This window comes from Lytechinus pictus, unplaced genomic scaffold (assembly GCF_037042905.1).
Source record: "Lytechinus pictus isolate F3 Inbred unplaced genomic scaffold, Lp3.0 scaffold_19, whole genome shotgun sequence".
Taxonomy (NCBI): domain Eukaryota; kingdom Metazoa; phylum Echinodermata; class Echinoidea; order Temnopleuroida; family Toxopneustidae; genus Lytechinus; species Lytechinus pictus.
The window spans coordinates 4,648,977-4,672,878 of NW_026974140.1; the positions used below are offsets into that span (position 1 = coordinate 4,648,977).

Below are 23,902 nucleotides of genomic sequence, written 5' to 3' on the forward strand. Positions count from 1 at the left end.
TTAACAAGTGGATTTTAATCATAGTGATCTCCTTTTTATTTCGATGTATAGAAATAATCTTGTTTTGATAACTTAACATATCAATTCATTTATTAAAAAAAAGAAATTATTTTGAAGAAGAATGGTTTATTCATTTCATTTCAGAGTACAATATTACATCGATTTCTTTTCCATAATGTAATGAAAAAAAAAAATCAAACACGGATACAAAATGTGAGCATTCGTGTTGGTTTTAAAAGAGAATGAAACACTTGGAACAGATTAGCAGGTATGAAATGAAAGACAAAAATCAAAGAGACAAATCAGTGAAAGTTTTAGAAAGAGTGAAGAGATCATTATGAAAGTTATGAGTAGTTGAATGTTGACACCATTAACGATGTTTGAGTCCTTTTGGTACGGTGCCCAACATGACTAACATAATTGTGATATATTCACTCCCTCAATTACTTCTCTACAAGTCATAATTTCACTTAAATAGCGAATTTTTAGTATATCAGGGGCCCATCTTTTATACAAAGAGTTACAAATGATCTGATCAATTTTGTTTTTTGAAATTTGCTCAATGCCCTTGGAAAACCAGAGAAGCATACTGAATTGTCAAGAAAACAGTAAATGTACGAATACGTCATTTTTAGATAAATATTTTGAACAAACATGTATTTTAGATGTGGACGTTTTTGGCTTTCCATAGTTGCGATTGATTGGATCTCAATCACAACTCTTTGAAAGACGGGGCCAAGATGGCTTTTTCTCAGGCTCACGAGAGGACAATGTATAGGGGTTCCATAATTATATAAAATATATCATGGGGGTATATTTTCAGTGTACAAAGGGGAGAGTTGTACGTCTGTGACATCACAAATCTTGGTCGCACTGTCAATGGGAGGATCTAAATACCAGTAGTGATTTTTATATTCAAATGCTCATAACTTTCTTATTTTTTGTACAATTGTTCTCAAAAGTTCTGTTTTCACACAAGGTAGGCCTAACTTGATCCATTTAGTAAGGGTAAAAAAAAATGGTAGATGGCGCTATCGATTTTTAGGGAATAAAAATCATAGAGCGACATGGTAAAAATGGTCAGCGGCAAGAAAGTCGAGTTAAAATGGAATCCGTAGAAATACGCATTTAGCGCGGAATTCGTCTGAGGAAACTTGACATTTAAAGTGCATTTATGTATTTAAATAGACTAAACAGTATCATACTAGCTAGTAACAGAGCAAGCAAGTAAACTAAATTGTTTTCGAAGTTGTGAGAATTTCATGAATTATGTGAAGGCGGGATGGTGGGGGCGGGGGATGGATATATCTTTCAAGTTTGACAAAAATTTGTTGAGCAAGCAAAACGAAAAAAGAGAAAGAGTCCACTTTTGATTAAGGAAATATATAGGCCTAACCTAGTAACCTCGGGGGGGGGGGGGGTGCATTTATATTTGCAGTTTCATTAAAAAAAGAATCAGTTTCTAATTGGAGGAGGATTTCGTTTCTTGTCTTCATAGATTTAAACAGAGGAAAAACGATGTATGAAAAATCAGTGCCATATGGTATTTCAAATAAATGCTAGAAGTGTATATTCTAATTAGGCGTCCGACCGAAAGATAAAGACTGGAGTACCATGTGCCAAAGTATTCGCCTGCAGTTTGTATTCCGAAGTTCTAAGAAATTCATGAAATTTCCGAAAAAAACATATAGATTTATTAATCACAATCACGGCAATGTATTTATATCGTGTCATATATTTCAGTAACTTGTTTTTTTTTTTGCATAGATATACGCCGTGCGGTAAAAATAATTGGGAGGCTATTTGGCTTGCCATAACTGTTCGCGCTGTACGTATATCATCACTAGTGCACTGCATGCACTGAACTAGAAATACGTCTAGTTAATTCAGTGCATGCTGTTGATTCACACTCGGGTCACACCATAGTGTCACACCCCCTTACCTCTCCGTCGTGCTTTAAATTTAACTTTTCGAGCTCAAGTCAAGAACTCAAGTTAGTGCAATTTAAGCTTGACTTTGAGGCATCTTTTCATTATCAACACTTTCTAATCATTACAGCAGATCAGACTACACTGATTTGATCTTCAGATCAAGGAATCAATTTACATGCAGCAGCGGTAAAAGTGAAATCGAGAGCGGTACCACATGGCAAAAGCACGGGGGATTGGGCCGCCAGCGGCACTCGCTGCAGCCGTAGGAGCGATTCCTGCTGGCTATCTTTGGCTCCGTTCCAGATACCCAACATTTTGGAAAGATGTCCAATTCCTGAAGACATTTGGGCGTTTAAATTCGGAGCTACAGACATTGATTAGTGCTGGAAATACGATCATAGATATTTTCGAGCAAAGGGCTCTAGAAAATCCTGACCATCCCTGTATTTTGTTCGAGAAGGAAGCGTATACATACGGAGAAGTTCGGGGGAATTCTGCTCGCGTCGCCCGCTGGGTTACCGCGGCTGATCCGACACTGAAGAAAGGCGATACCATTTGTATGCTGCTCCAGAACAGTCCTGTTTTTATCTGGACATGGCTTGGGTTCATCAAGAAAGGAGTTATAACAAGTCTTCTGAACTTTAACTTGAAGCCATCTGCTATCTTGGAATGCATACGAGTCAGTGAGGCCAAGAAACTTGTGTTTGGAATAGGTATACAGTTGAAACTGATTTAAACAGCATCATGTTTATTTTTCTACTCATGATTTAAGAAACATATTTTTAAAATACAAATTGACACCCCCGCCCCTTTAGATCTCAAATGCAAAAGGTGCAGGCCTGATGATTGTTGACAAATTTTACAGTCTTTGGTGTTCAGACTCTTGTAATAACCACTATTTTTTATGTCAGAAAATAAAACAAAACCTTTAGTACTACTACTACTACTAAAGGTTGTGTTTTATTTTCTGACATAAAAAAAATAGTGATTATATATTTCTGCTTTTGTGAAGATTCTCTCAAATTATTTTGATGCCAAATCTATTTGCTAATTTTTAGTGGACAGCATAATTTCCAACATTTTTTCACCATAGAGTGTAGGACTTCAATTAATTATTTTATGGATGTTGCTTTTTTCAAATATTTATGAATAAATGTGTCCAATAAAAAACGATTTTGATCAATATTACTTAAAAAAGTTAGATTGGAATGGTTTAGGATGTGAAGTTAGCTATTGTTTTGTGGCATTAGGAATACTTGTGCTAGAAAGAGTTATGAATCATTACAACAAGACATCTGGAAATATGAATAAATTGTTGGTAGTGTATTGTACATGTACATGTAGGTGCTGATTTAGGTTCGCAGTACGATAACCTTTTGTTTGTATTCAATATCATCCTTGATGGCTAGGTGGCTACATATCTATAACAATCCCATTTTTCAAAATATTTTATGTAGAGTTCTTGGGTATCATTGAACAACTGATGCCAGACCTGCGGGCCCTCAACGTTGAATTATGGATGGTAAACGATTCAGGGATGTCTGGCGTGGAGTATCCAGTAGAGGTCGTACCCATGGATGTTGGCATGATGTCGGGTGACCCTCTCCCAAACGTGCCAATGCGGATGGAAGAGATCTCAGCATATATCTTCACGTCTGGAACCACAGGTACAGTACATTTTATTGAACAAATTAAGATTTTTTTTATTGACAACTGTTATAAGCTAAAAAAAAATTTGCCTCTTATTGGCTCAAAACAGATGAGTCAGTGGAAATCATTTGCTTCATGAAACTCTACTCAATAACTTTATCAAGATCCCAAGTTCACATTCTACATTTTTTTTACATTCTTTACCACATAAAGTACAAGCTACTACTGTTTTTTATAAGCTACTGAAATTTTGCCTCTAATTGACTCAAAATAGATAAGCCAGGAAAAATCATTTGCTTCATGAACTCACTACTCGATGACTTTATCAAGATTCCAAGTTCACATTCTGCAGATTTTTTATTTTTATTTAATGTATTGTCATCAATGGTAAGAATGAGAACTCATATTTTCTTGGTTGGTAAAAGATTGGTGATTTCTGTACATTTGTATTTTATGTAGGAATACATGTAGCCTGAATGCTCCATGTTCTGCCAAGTGAGCGAGTTCGCTAAATTGGTAAAGCATCTGCCTTTTGAGAGGTATAAAGATTGACCAATGTTGTATGCTAATATGTCCCTACCATGTTTTATTGATGTAGGCTATGCTACAGTGGAAAACACTTTGTCTCTCCGATAGGATGTTAAATCAAAGTCCCATGTAGAGAGGAATTAACCTTTGCATGTTAGGAACCCACTTCATGGTGTAGTGGAAGTGAGAGCAGCGACTTTAGATACATATCTTGCCAAAAATATAAGTGCTGTAGCTATACGTAGGAGATTCAAATCCAGGACCTTGCAGTTCAAAATCCTTGGGCTTATCTACTGGTCCACATCACCACTATACCTCTGATCTATCCTCATCAATTAACTATTTTACATTTGCATGTATACTTATATTGCTTCTGTATAGACTAGACCCACATAGTGCACTAGTGTACTAGATCCAATAATCTTACAGCATTCATTGTCTATATTATAGCTTGCTACAAATAAAACATATCTCATTTCATGTTCGACAGGTCTACCGAAGCCAGCAACAATTCCTCACCGGAAGATCCTCCGTGGAATGTTTCTCCATTACTTCTCAAACCTGACACCGGATGATGTGTACTATGTGGTGCTACCTCTCTATCATTCGGCTGCTCTCTTTATAGCTGTTTGTACCACTTTCTTCTATGGTAAATAATCTGGATGTACTTGAAACAAAGTTATCAGTCATCCCTTTTAAGGATGATAATATATTTAATAAAAAATGACACTAACTTTACTTAATGTAGCATGAGCCTCATACACTGTATTAAAACACAAATATCATGCGATATTTTACTTTTTTGGTTGCTCTGAATATCAATTTTGCCATGACTGGTATTAATGGATAAGATTTCTGTTCAGGACAAAAATAAACTCTGACAGTTGGAAAGGTGTTCTTCTTTTTCTGATGGAAGTGCGCTATTCATATTCCCAGGAGGATATGTAGTAACAACCATCACAATAGGTGGTTTCAAACCGTCTCGATCACAAGAATCCCTGTTAAATTACGAGAACTTTTTTAGGCTGAAAAATACCCATTAATTATTCCTGCATTCACACCGCCCTGAAACAGACCCTTCGGGATAAGTTCCTGAAGTTACGAGCATGTGCGCTGTATGGTTTGATAAGCAGGCAAGGCGTGAGATTCAAAATCACTAGCCCAGCAGCCACCCACGGCGCCGCATCCAACGACACGCTGGGCTAAAAGTTCCCGTAATTTGCTTTCACATCGCCAAAATACCTGCGACCTTGGAAAAATCCCCGCGAAAGTTCTCGTAATTTCGCCAAGTACCTACTATTTAGCGGGTATTTTCTTTCGGGGAAATTACGCGTAGTTTGCTTTCACATTACCAAAATACCTGGTATTTTCTGATCGGGGTAAATTTCCCGATCAGAGAATACCTGGAACTGACGAACTTCGAGGTGGTCTGAAACCACCTATTTTCTCAATTGTGAGTTTGGTTGGTAATTCAAAGCAGTGCATTTTAATCTTTATCATAATTGGGTAATGATAAGATAATAATGATGACGCTCCTTGATGGCCATGGATTAATTTTAGCCCTAAAATGATACCAATTATGCTTAGTGATGACATTGATAGTAATGTAGTAATAATATTGGTGTGATGGTAATACAGTAATTCAGGATAATAATACTGATAATGAATTATAATGGCATGTTTAAAATAACTTGAAAAACAAAAAGTTTTTACTTGTACATAGATGTTTACAACATCAACAGAAATACACGGGGTCGGATGTAGGCCTAAATATTGTATGGAATTGCCCAGAATTAACATTTGCCCAAAGTCAGTGTTTTATTTGATGTGCAAGGGTCATGAAGTGTGAGCGTATGTGAGGGTGTGGGTGAATACACAATTTTGAACTTGAAGATGATTCAAATTAAAATGAAGCATTCTACATGTACATCCTACCTTAGAAAATTAAGATTACTTTTAGATTAGAAATGTACTTTCACTTACAACACAAGATGTCTGATCTTATTCAGGAGGGACCGTTGCACTGGCCAAGAAGTTTTCTGCCAGTCACTTTTGGGATGATGTTCGTAGACACAATGTTACTGGGTTTCAGTACATAGGAGAGCTCTGCAGATATCTTATAGCACAGCCAAAGGTAAGATTTTTTTTTTTTTTTAATGAATGCTTGAAACTTCAGGGGATGGGGGCCGGGGTTAAAGTAATTTCAAATAGAGAATCCAGGCAAATTAGACTTTCTAAATGATCATGTATTATTATTTTTGTTGTCGTGGAGTGTTATCAATATTTTGGGAACTGCGCTTGAACAAGGCCTCTTGGCTTTATTTATGCAGTTCCCCATTTCATTTTCATTTTTACTCTTGCTTGATAATAGTTTCTCATATCTTGTATTATGTATATTTTTAATCGAGAATGAAAATGAGTGCAAATTGAATTGAATTGATTTATAACAAGAGGAAATTTTATTCATCATTCCGCACATAAACCTGGGAATGATTATTAGATATTATAAAAGTAGGAACTGTAACTTATTTTATATAAAGCCCATTAAGCATTCAATAATGAAAATCTTTGAGAAACCAATGTTCATTATACCTAGATTTAATGTTTAATGTTCCTGAAATTGTTTTACAAAAAGGAGAGTGTGGTGGCTTTGTCATACTTTAAGTTGATATATACATGTGAGTAAGGAATTCATTCATTTCACGTATATTCTATACAAGACCCTCATCTTACACAGTTCAGTGGGATGAATTTCAATTTTTATGCAATATGTATTGTTTATACAATTCAAGTCAACTGTTTTAACATACATTCTTAGGCTATTTTCTTGAATTAGAGCTTCTATAGTCTGATACTGCGTGTATGCTATTATAAAGCAACAATGGACCTATTGATAATGTTATCTTTGGGCATCAGTGTAGTATAATCAATGCTGTACTTTGGACTTCCAACTTTTGGTCTAATAAGTCCTATTGTTAACAAGGCATTCCATCCCTGTGTTTCTAACTGTAAACCAGTCGTTAAAATTGATTTGATTTGAATGAGTTCATTTAATTCAAATCCATTTAAAGGGGGATTAATTATGATTTATTGAAGAGAAAAAAAAAACATGCTCGTTGAAATGACATGAGAAATTACCTTACAATAGTAACTCTAGCCAGATATATCCAGAATTTGAATAATGTTTACAAGAAGTTTAAATCTTTGTCTGTTTTCTTTGCAAGATTTTTTTAATTTATTTGTTATTGTTAAGTATATACATTTGCCCTTTCTTTCAATTATCTCCTTAATCTGATCACTACCTTGTTTGCTTTTGGTTATTACAGTAGATCAATTGATTTCAATAATTCAAGACAGTGTCGTGTTTGTGGACAGCAGTTGTGAATGCTATATATTAGCAGACTTCAGAGTGCATCAGTTGGTGGGAGTGGGGGGGGGGGGGGGTTGAGTGTTATGGATAAACAAAATTGTTTCCCCCAATACTTGAGTTGTGGAACTTTCTTTGAGGGGTTAGCATGAGTTATTTAAAGTGCTAAAATAATGAATAACAGATGGAATATTTATATAATGTTACCAGATATAACTACAAATACATGAATAAATATTATAAATGGTCTTGGGATTAAAAGGAAAGACAAGTGCACACCTATGTACGGTAGTAGATTTCACTTTTTTCATTTTATGCTATATAGCGAATGGATGATGGCAAGTATCCAAGAAAGATGAAAATTGCATTAGGAAATGGTCTTCGTCCTGAAATCTGGCAGGAGTTCCAAAATCGCTTCAACATCGAGAAAATAGTGGAGATTTACGCTGCAACGGAAGGAAATGCTGGTTTTATCAACTTTGACGGAAAGGTTGGGAGCATTGGACGGTACCCATGGATATTGAAGGTATTCTTATTGTTATTCATTGTTATGGATTGACATTGGAATAATGTAAGCCATTGACACATTGCATACATCAGTTTCTCAAACAGATGGCCTTTATTCATCTATTTATTAATCTTTAAGCCGGGTGGCCCCATCAGTCTTAAAACATATTGGTTTTCTTTTGGACCCTGTATATACTGCAAACCAATTATGTAATTATACAATCAGTAATACGGAATGGTGAATATATTAATAGGCCTTTTAGAAATTTTAATCTACATGCAGTTATTGTAGATGGTATAGTTTCCCTAACACCTTGTTATGTTAGGGTGCGTTTATCCGCCACTTTTTTACCCTAGAATCATGATCTGAATCATGATTCAAATCATGATTCTGCAGAATCACGATTGCGTTTAGTCGAAATTGAATATAATCATGATTAGAATCACAAACATGAAACACGAAAAAAGGGGCGTTTGGAAAGACGTTTCTGCAGAATCACGTACGAAAATGTTCGAATAAACGATATCGTGATTTGAATCATGATTCTATGACCTCACTGTTGTGTCGGGCTACTTTCGGTTTGACTCTTGCCTAGCTCAATGCGCTGTATGTACATGAATATGTACTACGCATGCATTTCTTGTCATGTTCAAGCTCTGTGTTGGTCATTGCATCGTCCACTACTTTTCATTTATTGGTCATGTCTTCAACTTCAAGTTCTATAGTAAATGAATTAACTGGACAGACAATGATCTCAGTTGTTGAGTATACAGTATCAATACTAAATTGGATCTACGCTGAAATTCACTTCCGAACACCATTTTGGATAAACTAACAAGATGAATAGAAGCATATGGACCCTATATGATAGAAGTAAACAAAATGAGGTATAGACTGAATTCTGGAAGCAAAAGATTTTTCGAGAGCCGAAACACGTGCGAAAAACTTCCTCTGTCAAACTGCGCACTAGTGATGCGCACTGGATTGGCCCGAATCTGAGGAGAAACAGCATTGGAATGAAGGTCGTCTAAACGCTGATTCTGTGATATTGTGATTCATGTTTGTGTTTTGAATCATGATTCAAATCATGATTCAAATCATGATTCTGGCTTGAGGTCGCATAAACGCAGCCTTAATCTCTGAACACCAGCTCATTATTTTTAGGGGGGGGGGGGCATTGTTCTCATTTGGTTTAACTGATTGACTTTTAAAAGAGTTATTTAAGTGTTTCAAGTCCTTGAAGCTTTGCAGTGTACGTTCAGTTCTGCTGCTCCAGAACTTTGGAATAAACCTCCCATGAGAGGCTTCATCCTTGTTGGAGACATATACATGTGACCAGGCCAGCCACCCCAAAACCAACAAGAAGTTTCTGGTGAAGGTTCTCTGCAAATAGGAAAAAACAGCCATTTTGCTCTTTTAAAAGTAAAAATGAGAAAATTAGTTTATCTGAAACAATTATTCTTCTTCATAATTTCAATTTTTGAAGATGTATAGTTAAATAAAACACAAGACAGTCTGACTGATTTGAAGTTCATTGAGATTGCATGGTGTGCACATCTCATGCTTGACCAAACTTAGTCTACTCCTTTATCCTTTGTAGTTCTCATTGAATGTCTTCTCCAATCAAGAATTTGTATGGGTTATTGTTGATCAATTTTGGCAGGTTATAGATCATATCAATGCTGAGGATGTGCTTTTTCAATCTAAAAAACCCCCTCAAAATTCATATTTTTGTGTGTGACTTCTTGTTGGATTTGGGGTGGGGATCACATGTGTATTTGATTGTTATCTTATTTGTTTCTTTACTGTAGAACTATGAAATGCATATCAAAGCAACGTTGAGTATTACATACTGTATAGTGACTTCCATGTATGAATTTCTATCATTATAGCAATTAAAAAAAAATCTTATCTCTCTTTGCTTCTAAATATCTTGATAGAAACTGATTGGGGGTGTTGAGCTTGTGGAGTATGACTTTGCAACAGGAGAGCCGAAGAGAGGGAAAGATGGCTTCTGCAAAATGGTTCCTGTTGGTATGTTTAACACATTTTTTTCAATGTAAGGTATTGTTAGCTGGTTTATTTTTCATTTCTTGAGTTGTGAATTTTAATGCATGTGCATTTTTGTGATGTATTCATGGTGCCATAACTAATTGAATTCATGGTGTATGTAACCAAAGTATTGTGAATTCAGATCATGAACCCCCACGATTGAATGTAATAAATTGGTTGTTTTGTATAAATATTGTGTAAATTTACAGTGTACTGGTACCATGTACGTACATGAATAATTAATTGGAACCCTAATAGTAGTACATTGGTTGGCTCGAAATACACATAAAATATGTTACTTAATGCCAGCACAGGGTGGAATTTCATGTATTAACTTAAATAATTTTCCAAGCGTAATAGAGATTGGCATTGCATTCCTTTTAGAAAAAAAAATCATATCTACTAATTCTGCTGAAGGTAAAATTGGCATGCCTTTTGAGACAAGCTGATAATAATAATAATAATAATAATAATAGCCAATTTTTATAGAGCGCTTTTCCCAGAATGGCTCAAAGCGCGTTACAGCATATTATTACCCCGGTCATTGGATTCATTTCAATCCCGCACGAAAAGTGCACAATTTCCACTCCCTGGGGAGCATTCCTTGCATTCATCGCAGCCTCATTATGGCGCTGGCAAAATCAAACATACAATATCTTTCGCATCCTACCGGGTACCCATTTAGCACCTGGGTCGAGAGTGGCAAAGTGTGGATTAACGCCTTGCCAAAGGACGCTAGACCGCGGTAATGATAATGAGTCTTTACTAGTTTAAAAGGTCCCTCAGTGTTATCTATCCATTCATTCATCTGTAATTTCATCAGTCAACTAATTATTCCAATTTACAACCCAATTTCATACTACTAGTACTACTACTACTGCTGCTGCTGCTGCTGCTGCTGCTGCTTCTACTACTACTACTACTACTACTACTTCTACTACTACTACTACTACTACTGCTACTGCTACTGCTACTGCTACTACTATTCTGCTACTCATAATGATGATAGAAATAATAATATTCATGATGATTAATAAGGATATTGGTGATAACAATGGTGGTGATGATCAAGATGATAGAAATAATAATGGCAAAGGTAATGATATTATTAATAATGATGATGATACTGAGGATGATGATGATGATAATGATGAAACATGATAATATACAGATATTGCCTACCTAGAGTTTGAATATAACATTTCCTCTCCCCGACGGGGTTATATTTTTCCCAAGGGATTATATTTTGCCCGAGGGTAACTATTTTCCCCGAGGGAAAAATATAGCTTCGGAGGGGAGTTGAAATGTTATTTATTAAAACAATAGACCAGGCAATATATGTTATATTATATAGTCTATGTCGATTCGCCATCAGAGATTGCATTCATCATCTGGCTCCAACCTGAAATTCTTGCTACAGCTCTGATCCATCAACGTCATAATAGAATTTTTTAAAAAATACATCAAGCACGTTCTTCGTGCAATCGACGCGTTAACACTAGCGCATACATCAAATAAACTACCCTGATTACGCAACTTGTAAGCAGCGAGTGACGTCACCTTAGTGAATATAACGCCGCAATTGACAACACAACGCAGTTATATTCACTGAGGTGACGTCAAAACCTAGAATATATCGAATTTATGCGATCCTTGCAGCTATGGTCACGTGATGACGTATTGACCTATCACTGATTCGAATCTACATAACCTATGTAATATTAATGATTATGACATTAATACTGATAATGATAATGAAAATAATAATGATACCGATACTGAGACTGATACTTATACTGATAACAGTAATAATAATGATGATTATGTTATCCATCCATTCATGCATAAATCCACACCCCAATATGTTTAATTTAATATTCATTCACCCATACACACAGTTTTTTTTTTCTGTTGGATATTGTCTACCTGTTTTTGTAGGAATTGATAATGCATGTTCATGTGTGTATGTGAAGTGCCCTGAAATATCAAATGCGATGTGTTTACTTCATGAATGTAATCAATTGTTATTTCATTGTTACCAATGTCTCTGTACAGGTCAGACTGGTCTTGCCGTGTTCAAGATCGATGACAGGAATCCTTACACCGGGTATAAGGGTCCCAAGGAGAGAAGTGAGAAGAAGATAGTGAGGGATGTCAAGACCAAAGGAGATGCTTACTTCAATACCGGTGACTTACTCAAGATGGATGAAGAAGATTATATCTATTTCATGGACAGGATTGGTGATACGTTCAGGTAAACCATGAAATGATGCAGACACATCATGCAAAATGTGCAGGGGATGTCTCTCCGAGCCCATCAGTCTTGTTATGTTGGCTTAAACACTGGATGTTGATAATAATGATAATAATACTTCTCTTATATAGCGCATAATAAGCCGAAAGTTTCTCTAAGCGCTTTACAGTAAAGGAAACAAAATACATATAATACAAACAAAGAAAATGGACTTGTGAATTACATAATTACTTAATATTTAAACTTACAATTGTTACCAATAAAATAATATCCAATACTACACCTAGTTATGAGTTTTGGAAAAGATTGGTCTTGAGTAAGGACTTGAAAGATGAATAAGTGGATGCCTGTCTGATATGTAGGGGTTATTTGTTCCAAAGGGTTGGTCCAGCTACAGCAAATGATCTCAGCATGTGTTGGTTTTGATAATTTAAAGAAGTACTTGTTTGCTCGATCGAAGTTTACTTGGTGGGTTATAATTATTTAGTAAATTGGACAAGTATGATGGAGATAAACCATGCTGAGCTTTAAGAACTAAACAAAGAATCTTAAATGTGATGTACTTTTCAACAGAAAGCCAATGTAATTTCTTCAGGGTACTGGTAATGCTTTGTTGTCTAGGAGTACGAGTTAGTAGCCTAGCTGCGATATTCTGCAGCATCTGTATACGGTGTGTGTCTTTTTGGGGAAGACCAAGTAACAAGCTATTACAGGAGTCGATTCGACTGGTGATCCAGGGAGGGGGGGGAGGGGAAGATGGGATAGTGTTTTACAAAGAGAAAGAATGTGTTGGGTCATGCTTATGCACTAATGCGCACATGATATTTATTGCGTATTCTCATCGATACATACACGAGTGCGAGTCCCCTGATGAGAGCGGTCTTTCTGATCTGGGGATGTGATATATACTGCACAAAATGTGGGAGTAAAGAATGGTTTGAAGTTAAACTTCAGTTCAATTAGCTTGTAGATTCATTCCTTGTTGGCAATGAGTACTGGAAGTGGTACATGTGCATACAGGAAAATTGAGGGTACTGTAGTATAAAAAAATGATGTTTTCCTGAAAAGACTGTTTGCTGTAAGTGTGTCAATGTGAATATCCTGTTGGATCAATCTCATTGTTTATCAATCCAGGTGGAAGGGTGAGAATGTATCTACGATGGAGGTTTCCCAAGTGTTGAGTTCCCACCCTGATATTATAGAAGCCAATGTCTATGGAGTACATATACCAGGTAAGCTTTATCACTTCTACCGAGATCTTCTGGTGTGTTTGAAATTGAAATTGAATAGGTTTTATTGCAATTATTGCACTTTGCAGCCAAAAGGCAGAATTGCGTACAATTTACAGGCATATATACATAGAGTGTACAGATTTAAAAACATCAAACTTGAAATGATGACGAAAATATAATGCAACTTAATATATTATGTATACTAAAAGGAAAAGATGGAGTAATAGAAAAATACAAACACATGTGGTGGTGGAAGGATGCTTATTGATAAACATCTTAATTCAAACAATAAAAAACTTAGTTTTAAGCAGGAACAAAAACGAAAGACAGGAGGGTGTCTGGGGACGAGCGAGCAGTCAAGTCCAATGCACAGCTCCAGCCAAGGATTGCTAATCCTACAACACCATTCAACCTGAGCAATGGAATTGGTTATTCAAATCCATCGCTCAGGTGTGCAATGATAAACCCAGTTACCGGTTCCATTTGTTTTTGCTGTTTGTGACTTGTTCAATTGATCAAGGATAAATAAGAAGAATAAGGATAAAAAGTGCAATTTTTCAATTTCATCTGCTGAATCCAAGTTTGAATCGGGCCACCCTCATTATACACTAATAGTACACAGAGACAAAACTGGAATCAAAACTTTAGACTACTAAAACACTGACTGAGTGACTAAATAATTGCGGAGAAATTGTTTGGACCACAATTACAAGACATTCACACCTCAAATTCAATATTTTTCTAAGTTGGCACAAGTTTATTTGTACCCAAGTTATTTGACTTTTCTAGAGGTACATATAGATATTTATAAAACTTACACTGTGCCATATTTGTTCAAGGTGCTTGCAGATTTCGCGTGATTATGCAAGACATTTACAGATAACTGTGCTAAAGTCAAATCCCCTTGAACCACAAAAGTCTGTTTGACCTTTGAGACACTTGACTGAGAAGAAAAGATTGTTTGAAATATGGAAGGTGGACTGGGTGTTGTATTTGTGCTGCTACAGATCGTTGTGATAAAGTACTAATCTCACCTACCTTCTTGTGTATTTTATACTGAGCGTGTTTCATCAACATTTTTGTCTGACATGTCAGATCTGACTACTTTCCTTGATTCTGATTGTCTTGAAGGCACTTTTACTATGGAAACTGTCAGATAAAACAGGACTTGTCGGATAACAGGTCCGACAAATCCTTTCATGAAATGCTCCTCTGGTCGCAGCCATGATAAACAAAGAGACCTTTTTATTGTTTGAAAAATCTATGTCTACAGGTCAAGATGGGCGGGCGGGAATGGCAGCCATTGTTCCAAACAAGGGCACCAGACTAGACTTTGGTGATGTCTACTCCCACGTCGCTTCTCTCCTTCCCGACTATGCCTGTCCAAAGTTTCTTCGCGTCATGAAAGAGATCGAAATCACAGGTACTTTCAAGCATAAGAAGACTGATCTTGTCAAGGAAGGGTTTGATATCGGCAGCATTCCTGATGAAATCTACGTCATTGAGCCGTCGCAGAAGGCCTATGTTCCCCTCACAACCAGGCATCTCAGTGTAATCTTGAGCGGACATTCAAAGCTATAGAGGGAGTCCTTCACTCAGAGCTATCAGAGTCACTCGCCAGTTGAGTTTGGTCATTTGGTTAACTTGATGTAGTTGGTTACAACATGTTGGAAGCTGCATTGGCAGGCAAACACAAAAAAATCAAATGATGCATGCCTTATTTGTGACCATTGTAACTGAATAGGCCAAAAACTCTGTGTAATTGTATGTATTTCCACTGAGAACCATATGTTTTACAATAGGATAGATTCCTAATGATCATGCACCCCACTCCCCCCCCCCCCAAAAAAAAGAGTAAGATCTTGTGCCATTTTATTTGTGACTAACTGTGAGCCCCCACCACAAAATCACCAATAAGTCGCAATGGAAATTTTAGTGTAAAGACCAAAATTTTAGCAAAATTCATCAACCCCTTCGTAATAGTCATCAATCCGTTCAAAGTCGGGACACTGATGTGCAGACTTGACAGATAATATTTTAAACTCTTATACCCCCTTATTTTGAAAAGAAATTTTGATTATATTTTTACTGTGTTAGACCCTATAGCAAGATAAATATAATTTTAACATTAAGATTTTGCTCTCTCCAGCATAATTGTAACAAGGAAAGTTAAATATGCGTACTATTGGTCATTTTTTGGTGGAGGGTCATGACATTTAAATTGACTACACTCTATGTATGGTTGGCTCCAAGAGCTGTATAAAGGGTCTTGTCAAAGTTGTGACTATCAAGTTCCTCCTATGCCCTGTAACACAAAGGTATAATAGCGATAATCACTCAATTTGAAAGAATAATTCTGATTGGTTCCAAGTCAGTCTACTGAGCTAAATTTGCATGCAACGATGATCTTGATAGGCCGTTTCATTGAGCAATTGATTGCTAACCTTTGCGTAACAGGGCCTTGGCTTATGATAAAAGATTATCTGTATAGCTTTGTGTTGATTATGACTCCATTCAATGCCGGATCCACTCTTCTGGTATCAAAATAGCAAGCATTTCAATGTAAATTCTAGGTGTGGGTACTGTTTCAAAATAAGTTTTAATAGTATCTGATGACTTGCCTTTTTGTGTGTGCAAAAGGAATGTGTGTGGCAAATGATTCTGGCAGAAAATTGTTAATTTTTGAGACATTAATGAAATAATTATGCTACATGTAATCCTGCCAGTTGGTGGGTTATTCTCCGAGCAATAATACACATTCTCCCATCTGCTTATGTCTGTCGGTGTTGGCAATCTTCAGTGTGCTTGCTTTGATTTCATTCTTTTGCAGGTAAATGTTAACAGCAACTTGCTAGATCCAGATCTACAATGATTTGGCAACGAGTGACCTTCATTTGAAAGACCTTTTCTAATGAAATCGTTGCTTTTTGAAACTTTTAGTAGTAACCCTTTTTTTCCTGTGTATATTATAGTCATAGATCAATGTTATGGACTGTATTCGATCAGGGACCTATACGTCTATGATTCGATAGGGGAGGGTAGAGCTATGAATATGATTGACACTCAAAATGAAATACATGTATTAAAATGACATACATTATTTCTTTCATTACCTCTCCTATGACTCAGAATGAAATTTGGCTTTATACATGAAAACAGTACAAATTCAAATTCTGTAATGTTGCAATACAAATTTTCTTTCAGGATAATGCATGATCACAATTCATAATGTATTCATGCAGTTCATGTGCATTTTGAATGGATGTAACCTATCGTCAGGGGCCCAATGCTAAGGACAGATTCTACATGTATTTTTTTCTTGTCTGAAATTAGTGATGAAAGTTTGACCTCTAATCTTGCAACTAGACCGCCCCACTGGGAAGTCCTGGATATGCTGCTGGCTTAACCTTTCATGTGAAAAACATATGAAATATTATTGTGAACTATTTCTTTACATGTACTTGTTTTACTAAAAAACATTTGACCTTGTTATGATATACAGTATATATCCTGAAACTCTTTGAACAAGGATGTACATGTATAATATGCTTTAAAAATCATGTTGCAATGCACAAAACATTCCTGATATTGTAAATGTATATTTTAATGTGATCCCTTTATTGCTGACCATTCCATAATCATTCTGTAATAGGCTTTAATTGTTATAAACCTCAAATGAGTGACATTGTTGCAGTCCTCATTTTTTGAGAAGCGCACTATTTCTGCATTTTCAATAGTTATATCTTAATTTGACTTATCTTGCTCTCTAACTTTGCCACCATGACTTTATGTGTTGTCATGGAACAAAAACTGCATCATCTGTTTATTATACTCTTAAAGATATACTCTTTAAGCGTCTTTTTACTTGTGTGAATGAACTATTTACATGTACATGTATGAATAAATATATGAGGTCATATACGTGTATGTGACATTTGCTTCTATGGTAAATGAGACATATAAGACCTAACTGCCAAACCAAAAATCTATTGTTATTTAATAATCCTGATATCATTTAAACTGAACTCCTACTACTGCCCCATGCCTACAGGGCACTTGCATAAGTATGAAAATCCTTCTGTTTTTTATGCATGATCATCATCAAATAGGTCCCTGCTTTGTTATATACATAACACTGAAAAATGCTCTCAAATTGCTGTAGCTTGAGTAGTTCTTGGAGTAAAACAGAAATGGGCATTGGATGTGCAAAATGGTTGACTTTTTGTGTACATGCAGGTCAATGATCCAACCTACAGATGGACATAAACTATGGTGGAGCAACAAATATTGTATCTTCATCAGATGATTTCACAATCTGAGTAGTCTTTTTATCATGTGCTTATAATTCCCTTGCTTGAATACTGGCATACAGTATTTACGTTTTCACAATTTTAAGGTCACAGCTTTTATATTTGTTATTGAGGTCAATTCAAGTGAATAGAGAGTACCATTGCCAGGTGGATAATATTTTTCTCTGCCAAATATAAATTTACCTTTCCTATTTTAAGTGTTCAACCAATCAATATAATTGAGTTTTATATATAAAAAAAATTGTATATAGGATATCTCATCAAGATATTATTCTACAAGTTTACTGTTTTGCAATGGACATGTACTTTGTAATGTGTAAATTTTGTATCCAAATTATAATAAAATATGAAAGATTTTGGAATTTTTATTCAATTCAGGAATTTGGTCATTTTCTCTGACATTTTTTTGTTTCATTTTCTACTATGAAAAATATTGAGCATTTCTTCTTGACATGTATGTTAGTGCTGATTTCCCCCCCCCCAAAAAAAAAAAAAAAATTTGAGAGGGAGATTGAAAATTGTCACTCCTCAAGATTGAGATGTTTTGGAACACTTTAGACATGTTGGAATCGATAATCTACCGAATTGATAGATCTGCTGTACTGTCGTTTGAATTGGTTGAAAGGATATTACTCACTCATTCATATTCTATGACAGGAAAATTTGTGCCAGGGGCCAGCCCTAAACTTAGGCCCAGTCTTATTTTTTTTATTTTTTTTTTTTTGGGGGGGTCTTTATCCCCTTCATTTCTCACTTATTGCACCCCCTGAAAGTGGCATCAGGGGCACCCCACCGGATACGCCACTGTTCGTATTATTGGATAATTTCACCTTTTATATAAATACATCCCCCTTGCTCCTCTCTACTCCGCTTTTTTTAATTGTTGTGTGTCCTTGTCACACCCAAACAAAGTCTAACCCAAACACTGAACTATTAGGCTATTCAAGTCTAACCAAACAGAAAGGTATTTTGAATAAGAATAAACAAATCAGACAAGCTTATCACTGAAAATATCATCATATCGGATGCATAATAAGGGAGGGACAAATTTTCGCTTATAATTTGAGTTTTGTTTGCACATACGGTCCATATGCAAATGAGAGAACCAATGACATTTCCCACCCACTATTTCTTTTGTATTTATTCTATGAAATATTTTGATTTTCTCTTTATAACGGAAAGAAATTTGATTTCTCCCTGTCTCCCTGAACATGTGGAATTGCCATTACTTTAAACCGTCTTAATCGATGAAGATTCATGTCAAGTCTGCAAAAATAAACAAATATTGTAAATAGATTCACACAATACAATAAACAAAATTAGTGAGTGACATCATCGACTCTAATTCGCGCGACGTTGTGCTTTTTATTTTAAATTGTCATAACTCTGTTATTTTACATGATCCAATGAAATCTTCAGTGTTTTGCGTGTTTGAATTTTCTCTTCATATTCAAATCAACTTTTTTGGGAGTAGACTTAATCATAGTAGGTCGGGGGTGCTTATTTTGCACCCTTAAAATTCTATTTTTTTATTTATTTATTTTGTTAGTAATCATCGCCTTCCCCAACTGCGTATGGATATTGTGACTGGGAACTTACAATGAAGATAAATTGGAGAAATGTATAATTCTAGTTAAATTCATGCTATCACGACTAAACACTACACATCCTCTTTGGCTCTTCGTTACCTTCTTTATCTGAATGACAACAGTTTTATGACATTGACCTCGATCGAGTCCAAAGTATAAAAAAAAATTGAGCAACAATCGTGATAAAATCTGATATCAATAGATATTCAAATACTCTGTTGGATTTTTATGCATATTTATGACTGTGGGGACGGAGACATATCTAATTTGAAATCGTGGGATTCATGCGAATAAACTGATAATCAGGTCATATGTTAGGGGGAAGGAACACAAGCGTTGCGATTCTTATAAGAACTTGTTACAATAACAAATGCACAATTATTATAACAAATTTATATCAGCCAATCAGATAGGAATATTTCAGTAGCTTTTAACTGTTATGGCAAATGTTTATATAACAAGTTTTATGAAACGTGCCCCTTGCCCCCCCCCCCAAAAAAAAACTAATGCAATTCATCCATCATTGCATCAAATAGAGATTATTTACGAGGGTACCAATAAAGAAAAGCAAATACATAATATTGCGCATCTGAATAATGTCCATTACGATCAAAATATGTGAAATTTAACAATATCTTAAAATTGTAATCTACGGGCCGCGGTAACGGGGGATGGGGGGGGGGGGGGCTGGTTGGGCTTCAGCCCCTACTTTTTTCCCCAAAACCATGTACCAAAACGTAAAAAATGACGACCTGATTGTGATTTATTTTCACTTGATTAGCCCCCCCCCCCCCTTTCAAAACCGTTCCGCGGCCTCTGTATTTTATGTATACGGAGGTCAAAATCCCATCAGAAGTGACCTACACTCTCCAGTGGCTTAGCTAGGATTTTTTTCCTGGGGAGCACTGGGGGTCCTTGCTTTTTCAGGGGGGGACAGGTCCCGGGGGGGGGGGCACTCAGTATATAATGCATAGTGGGTATGTGCCGCGGAGGGGACCCCCATTTTTACACTCAAATTTCCGTTCCAAGGCATAGCATTTCTGTCTTATTGAGAAAAAGAACAAAGAAAGCCGCTCCAAGGCATAGCATTTCCTTCTTATCGAGAAAAAAGAAGAAAGAAATCCGCTCCAAAGCTTCGCATATTTTTCGTTACGCCGTTCTGGTCGCATTGATAAGCGGCCGTAGAGCGCTTTTCGACCATCGCCTAAGCGCGAGCGCACCCGGCAGAGGCCGCGCTAGCTGCGTCATGCACGATTGCCCGTTCCATAGGGATGCATACGCACTCACAGAGATACGGAGATCCGTTCCGAGGACCCCCGTTTTCACAAACATTTGTAGTTCCGAAGCCCGTTCCGAGGACCCTCCTTTTTACAATAAGCCCGCTCCAAGGCCCCCGTTTTTTGCCTCGCCCGCGGCACACCCCTACCACTTTTTTGGTCGAGTGCCCCCCCCCCCGGGGGACAGGTGTTACACCCACAAATGTAATAATCGCCCACAAATGTAATAACGCCCACAAATGTAATAACACTTTACCCACAAATGTAATAACGCCCACAAATGTAATAACACTTTACCCACAAATGTAATAATTTTTGATCGCCCACAAATGTAATAATGACTTTACCCACAAATGTAATAAATTTGAAGGGATTTTTGGCGAATCCGTTCTTAACTGAAATCCCATAGTAATACGCTCATATAGCACAAAAGTGCAAAGTCTTTATTTCCAGACCCGGTTAATAAAGAAAGTATAATATAATCCAATGTCTTTTCTTCCAGACCCGGTTGTTTCAATAATTATAATATAAGTTCAAAGTCTTTTTTCCAGACCTGGTTGTTTAAAAAATTATAATATAAGTTCAGTCTTTTTTTCCAGACCCGGTTGTTTCAAAAATTATAATATAAGTTAAAAGTCTTTTTTTCCAGACCTGGTTGTTAAAAAAATTTTTAATATAAGTTCAGTCTTTTTTTCCAGACCCGGTTGTTTCAAAAATTATAATATAAGTTAAAAGTCTTTTTTTCCAGACCTGGTTGTTAAAAAAAAAATGTAATATAATATAAGTCCAGTCTTTTTTCCAGACCCGGTTGTTTCAATAATTATAATATAAGTTCAAAGTCTTTTTTCCAGACCTGGTTGTTTAAAAAATTATAATATAAGTTCAGTCTTTTTTTCCAGACCCGGTTGTTTCAAAAATTATAATATAAGTTAAAAGTCTTTTTTTCCAGACCTGGTTGTTAAAAAAATTTTTAATATAAGTTCAGTCTTTTTTTCCAGACCCGGTTGTTTCAAAAATTATAATATAAGTTAAAAGTCTTTTTTTCCAGACCTGGTTGTTAAAAAAAAAATGTAATATAATATAAGTCCAGTCTTTGCTCCAGACTCAGTTATTTCAAAATAGGAAATAATAAGAAACAATAAAAAAAAACTATATCAACAAAGACCCCACAATATCATTGATGTAGAATAACGTTGTTATTGTTATCTTGGGTTTTAAGGTGCGTATCATTCAGATATGAACATTTACGCCTATGATTACTTTGTCGTTTTTGTGGTATGCTTTATCACAGGGTTTTAATAGTTAAGAAGATGCTGGGGTTAAGTCTTAAGATTAAAGTTTCGCTTAATTTGTATTTTTTCAGAAAACTGGGTGTGGGGTACAGACAACACTCTAAACCCAAGCATTTTAACTGGGCTTAATTTTGAAATTTGGTCTTAGTTTTTTTTTCTCAATATTTCTTTATTTTTTAAATAACCGGGTCTAGACGAAAGACTATGCATAATACTCGTGTTATTCCACAGGAATAAGAATATGACAAAGTCTTGTGTTTTTAAGACTGTTTGAATTATTTTTTAAATGACTGGGTCTGGAATAAAGAGAATGCTCTAAACATGTGCTTTTCTACATGGTCTTAATTTGGAGGATTGTTGGTTCTTAGATTCGGTGTTGGGGTTGGGTTTTATTGTTTTTTTATTCTTGAAATAACTGTGTCTGGAGGAAAGTCTACAATCGATCTTCATGTTATTCCACAGTAATTAGATTTTTGGGTATTCATTTTAGAATATTTGTAAAAACTATTTTTTTTTCTCAAATAATAACCAAGTCTGGAGAAAGGATGTTTGCTTTACCCATGCATTATTACAATGTTTTGTAAAGGTCTTAGTATTATAAAAAAAAAAACTGGGTGCGGGGTAAATACATAACTTTTGAAGATTGGTCTTAGATTTGAACTGTTGAAGTTTTTTTAATTCATTTTTTTTTAATAACCGGGTCTGGTGAAAAGAGTACGTTTTAAAACTCCTGTTATTCCAAAAGAATAAGAATATGATATAGTCTTACGTTAGAAGATTTTTTTTGGTAATTTTGTTAATGATTAGGTCTGGAATAAAGACAATGCTCTAAACCTCTTTTTAAAACAGGTTCTTAGGTTGAAGGATTGTTTGGTCTTAGATTTGGAATTTTCTTATTATTACTGTTAGCGTTATTTTGAAAAAAAAACTGGGTCTGGCTGAAAGACTATGCTATATGTCCATGTTATCCAGCATTAATAGGATTATGGGGTCTTTATACTGTTTTTGTTGTTGTTGTATTGTTATTTATAATTTTCGAATAACAGGGTTTGGAGAAAAGACTAAGCTCGATTTTTATTTTTATTCCACTGGAATATCATTATGGTATCTTAGTTTGGACTTATATTACAATTTTTGAAATAACTGGGTCTGGAAAAAAGACTTTGGACTTATGTTGTAATGTTTGAAAAAACCGGGTCTGGAAAAAGACTTTGGACTTATATTATACTTTTTGAAACAACCGGGTCTTGAAAAAAGACTTAAAGGGGAATCCAGCCTTGGCTATAAAATGTTGTGTTGGGAAGGAGAAAAATAAATTCAACAGAATGGTGAAAGTTTGAAAGAAATCGTACAAGCAATAAGAAAGTTATAGCTGCTTTAAAATTGAGATCACTAATACTATGTAGATTTCAAATTGGCAACTGAGTAAGTAAATTATGACAAGGGGCAAGGACAACTTTCCCATAGGCCATGTACTTTACTATCAGGGATTTGTGGTTTTCTCTTAAGTACCCATTCCCCTGGGGCAGTAATCTAAATATAACCCAGGTAGTATATTGTTTTATGTCCTCATGAAAGAAAAATATAATTTGAAATGAAACTTTTGGGGAAAATGACATTTTAGCCATAATATGTATTGGAGTACATGGAAGAGTAGTCCTTGCCTTACATCACTATGACTTTCCATATGCGGCCAATTTGAAGTCTCCATGGGTATAGTGATTACCAATATTTATGACTTTTAAAAATTCATAACTTTCTTGTTGTTTGTCCAATATTATTCAAACTTTCACCTTTCAACTTGTCTGATTTTTCTTTTCCTTATAAAAACAAGTTTTTATTTGGGTTGGATTCCCCTTTAATTTAGACTTATGTCATAAATATTTAATTAACCAGGTCTGGAAAAAAGACT

The 23,902-nt window shown here is 35.6% G+C and overlaps 1 protein-coding gene across 1 annotated transcript; it reads left to right on the forward strand.

Annotated features, from left to right (window-relative positions):
* The first annotated feature begins 1,813 nt into the window (after nt 1-1,813).
* Nucleotides 1,814-16,102, forward strand: LOC129261182 (long-chain fatty acid transport protein 6-like). The gene is made up of 9 exons (XM_064114221.1): nt 1,814-2,644; nt 3,389-3,598; nt 4,600-4,758; nt 6,119-6,243; nt 7,802-8,002; nt 9,925-10,018; nt 12,092-12,290; nt 13,425-13,522; nt 14,796-16,102. Exons 1-9 carry the CDS (start codon nt 2,146-2,148, stop codon nt 15,101-15,103), a joined length of 1,893 nt encoding a protein of 630 aa, XP_063970291.1. The 5' UTR covers nt 1,814-2,145; the 3' UTR covers nt 15,104-16,102.
* The last annotated feature ends 7,800 nt before the right edge of the window (nt 16,103-23,902 follow it).

What these genes read in the sequence shown, in the direction of transcription:
- LOC129261182 (XM_064114221.1), top strand. Translation starts at nt 2,146, where the DNA reads ATGGCAAAAGCACGGGGGATTGGGCCGCCAGCGGCACTCGCTGCAGCC. An exon ending in ATCTTATAGCACAGCCAAAG is followed by an intron (nt 6,244 to 7,801) that starts GTAAGATTTTTT and finishes TATGCTATATAG; the next exon opens with CGAATGGATGATGGCAAGTA. An exon ending in AGGATTGGTGATACGTTCAG is followed by an intron (nt 12,291 to 13,424) that starts GTAAACCATGAA and finishes TTATCAATCCAG; the next exon opens with GTGGAAGGGTGAGAATGTAT.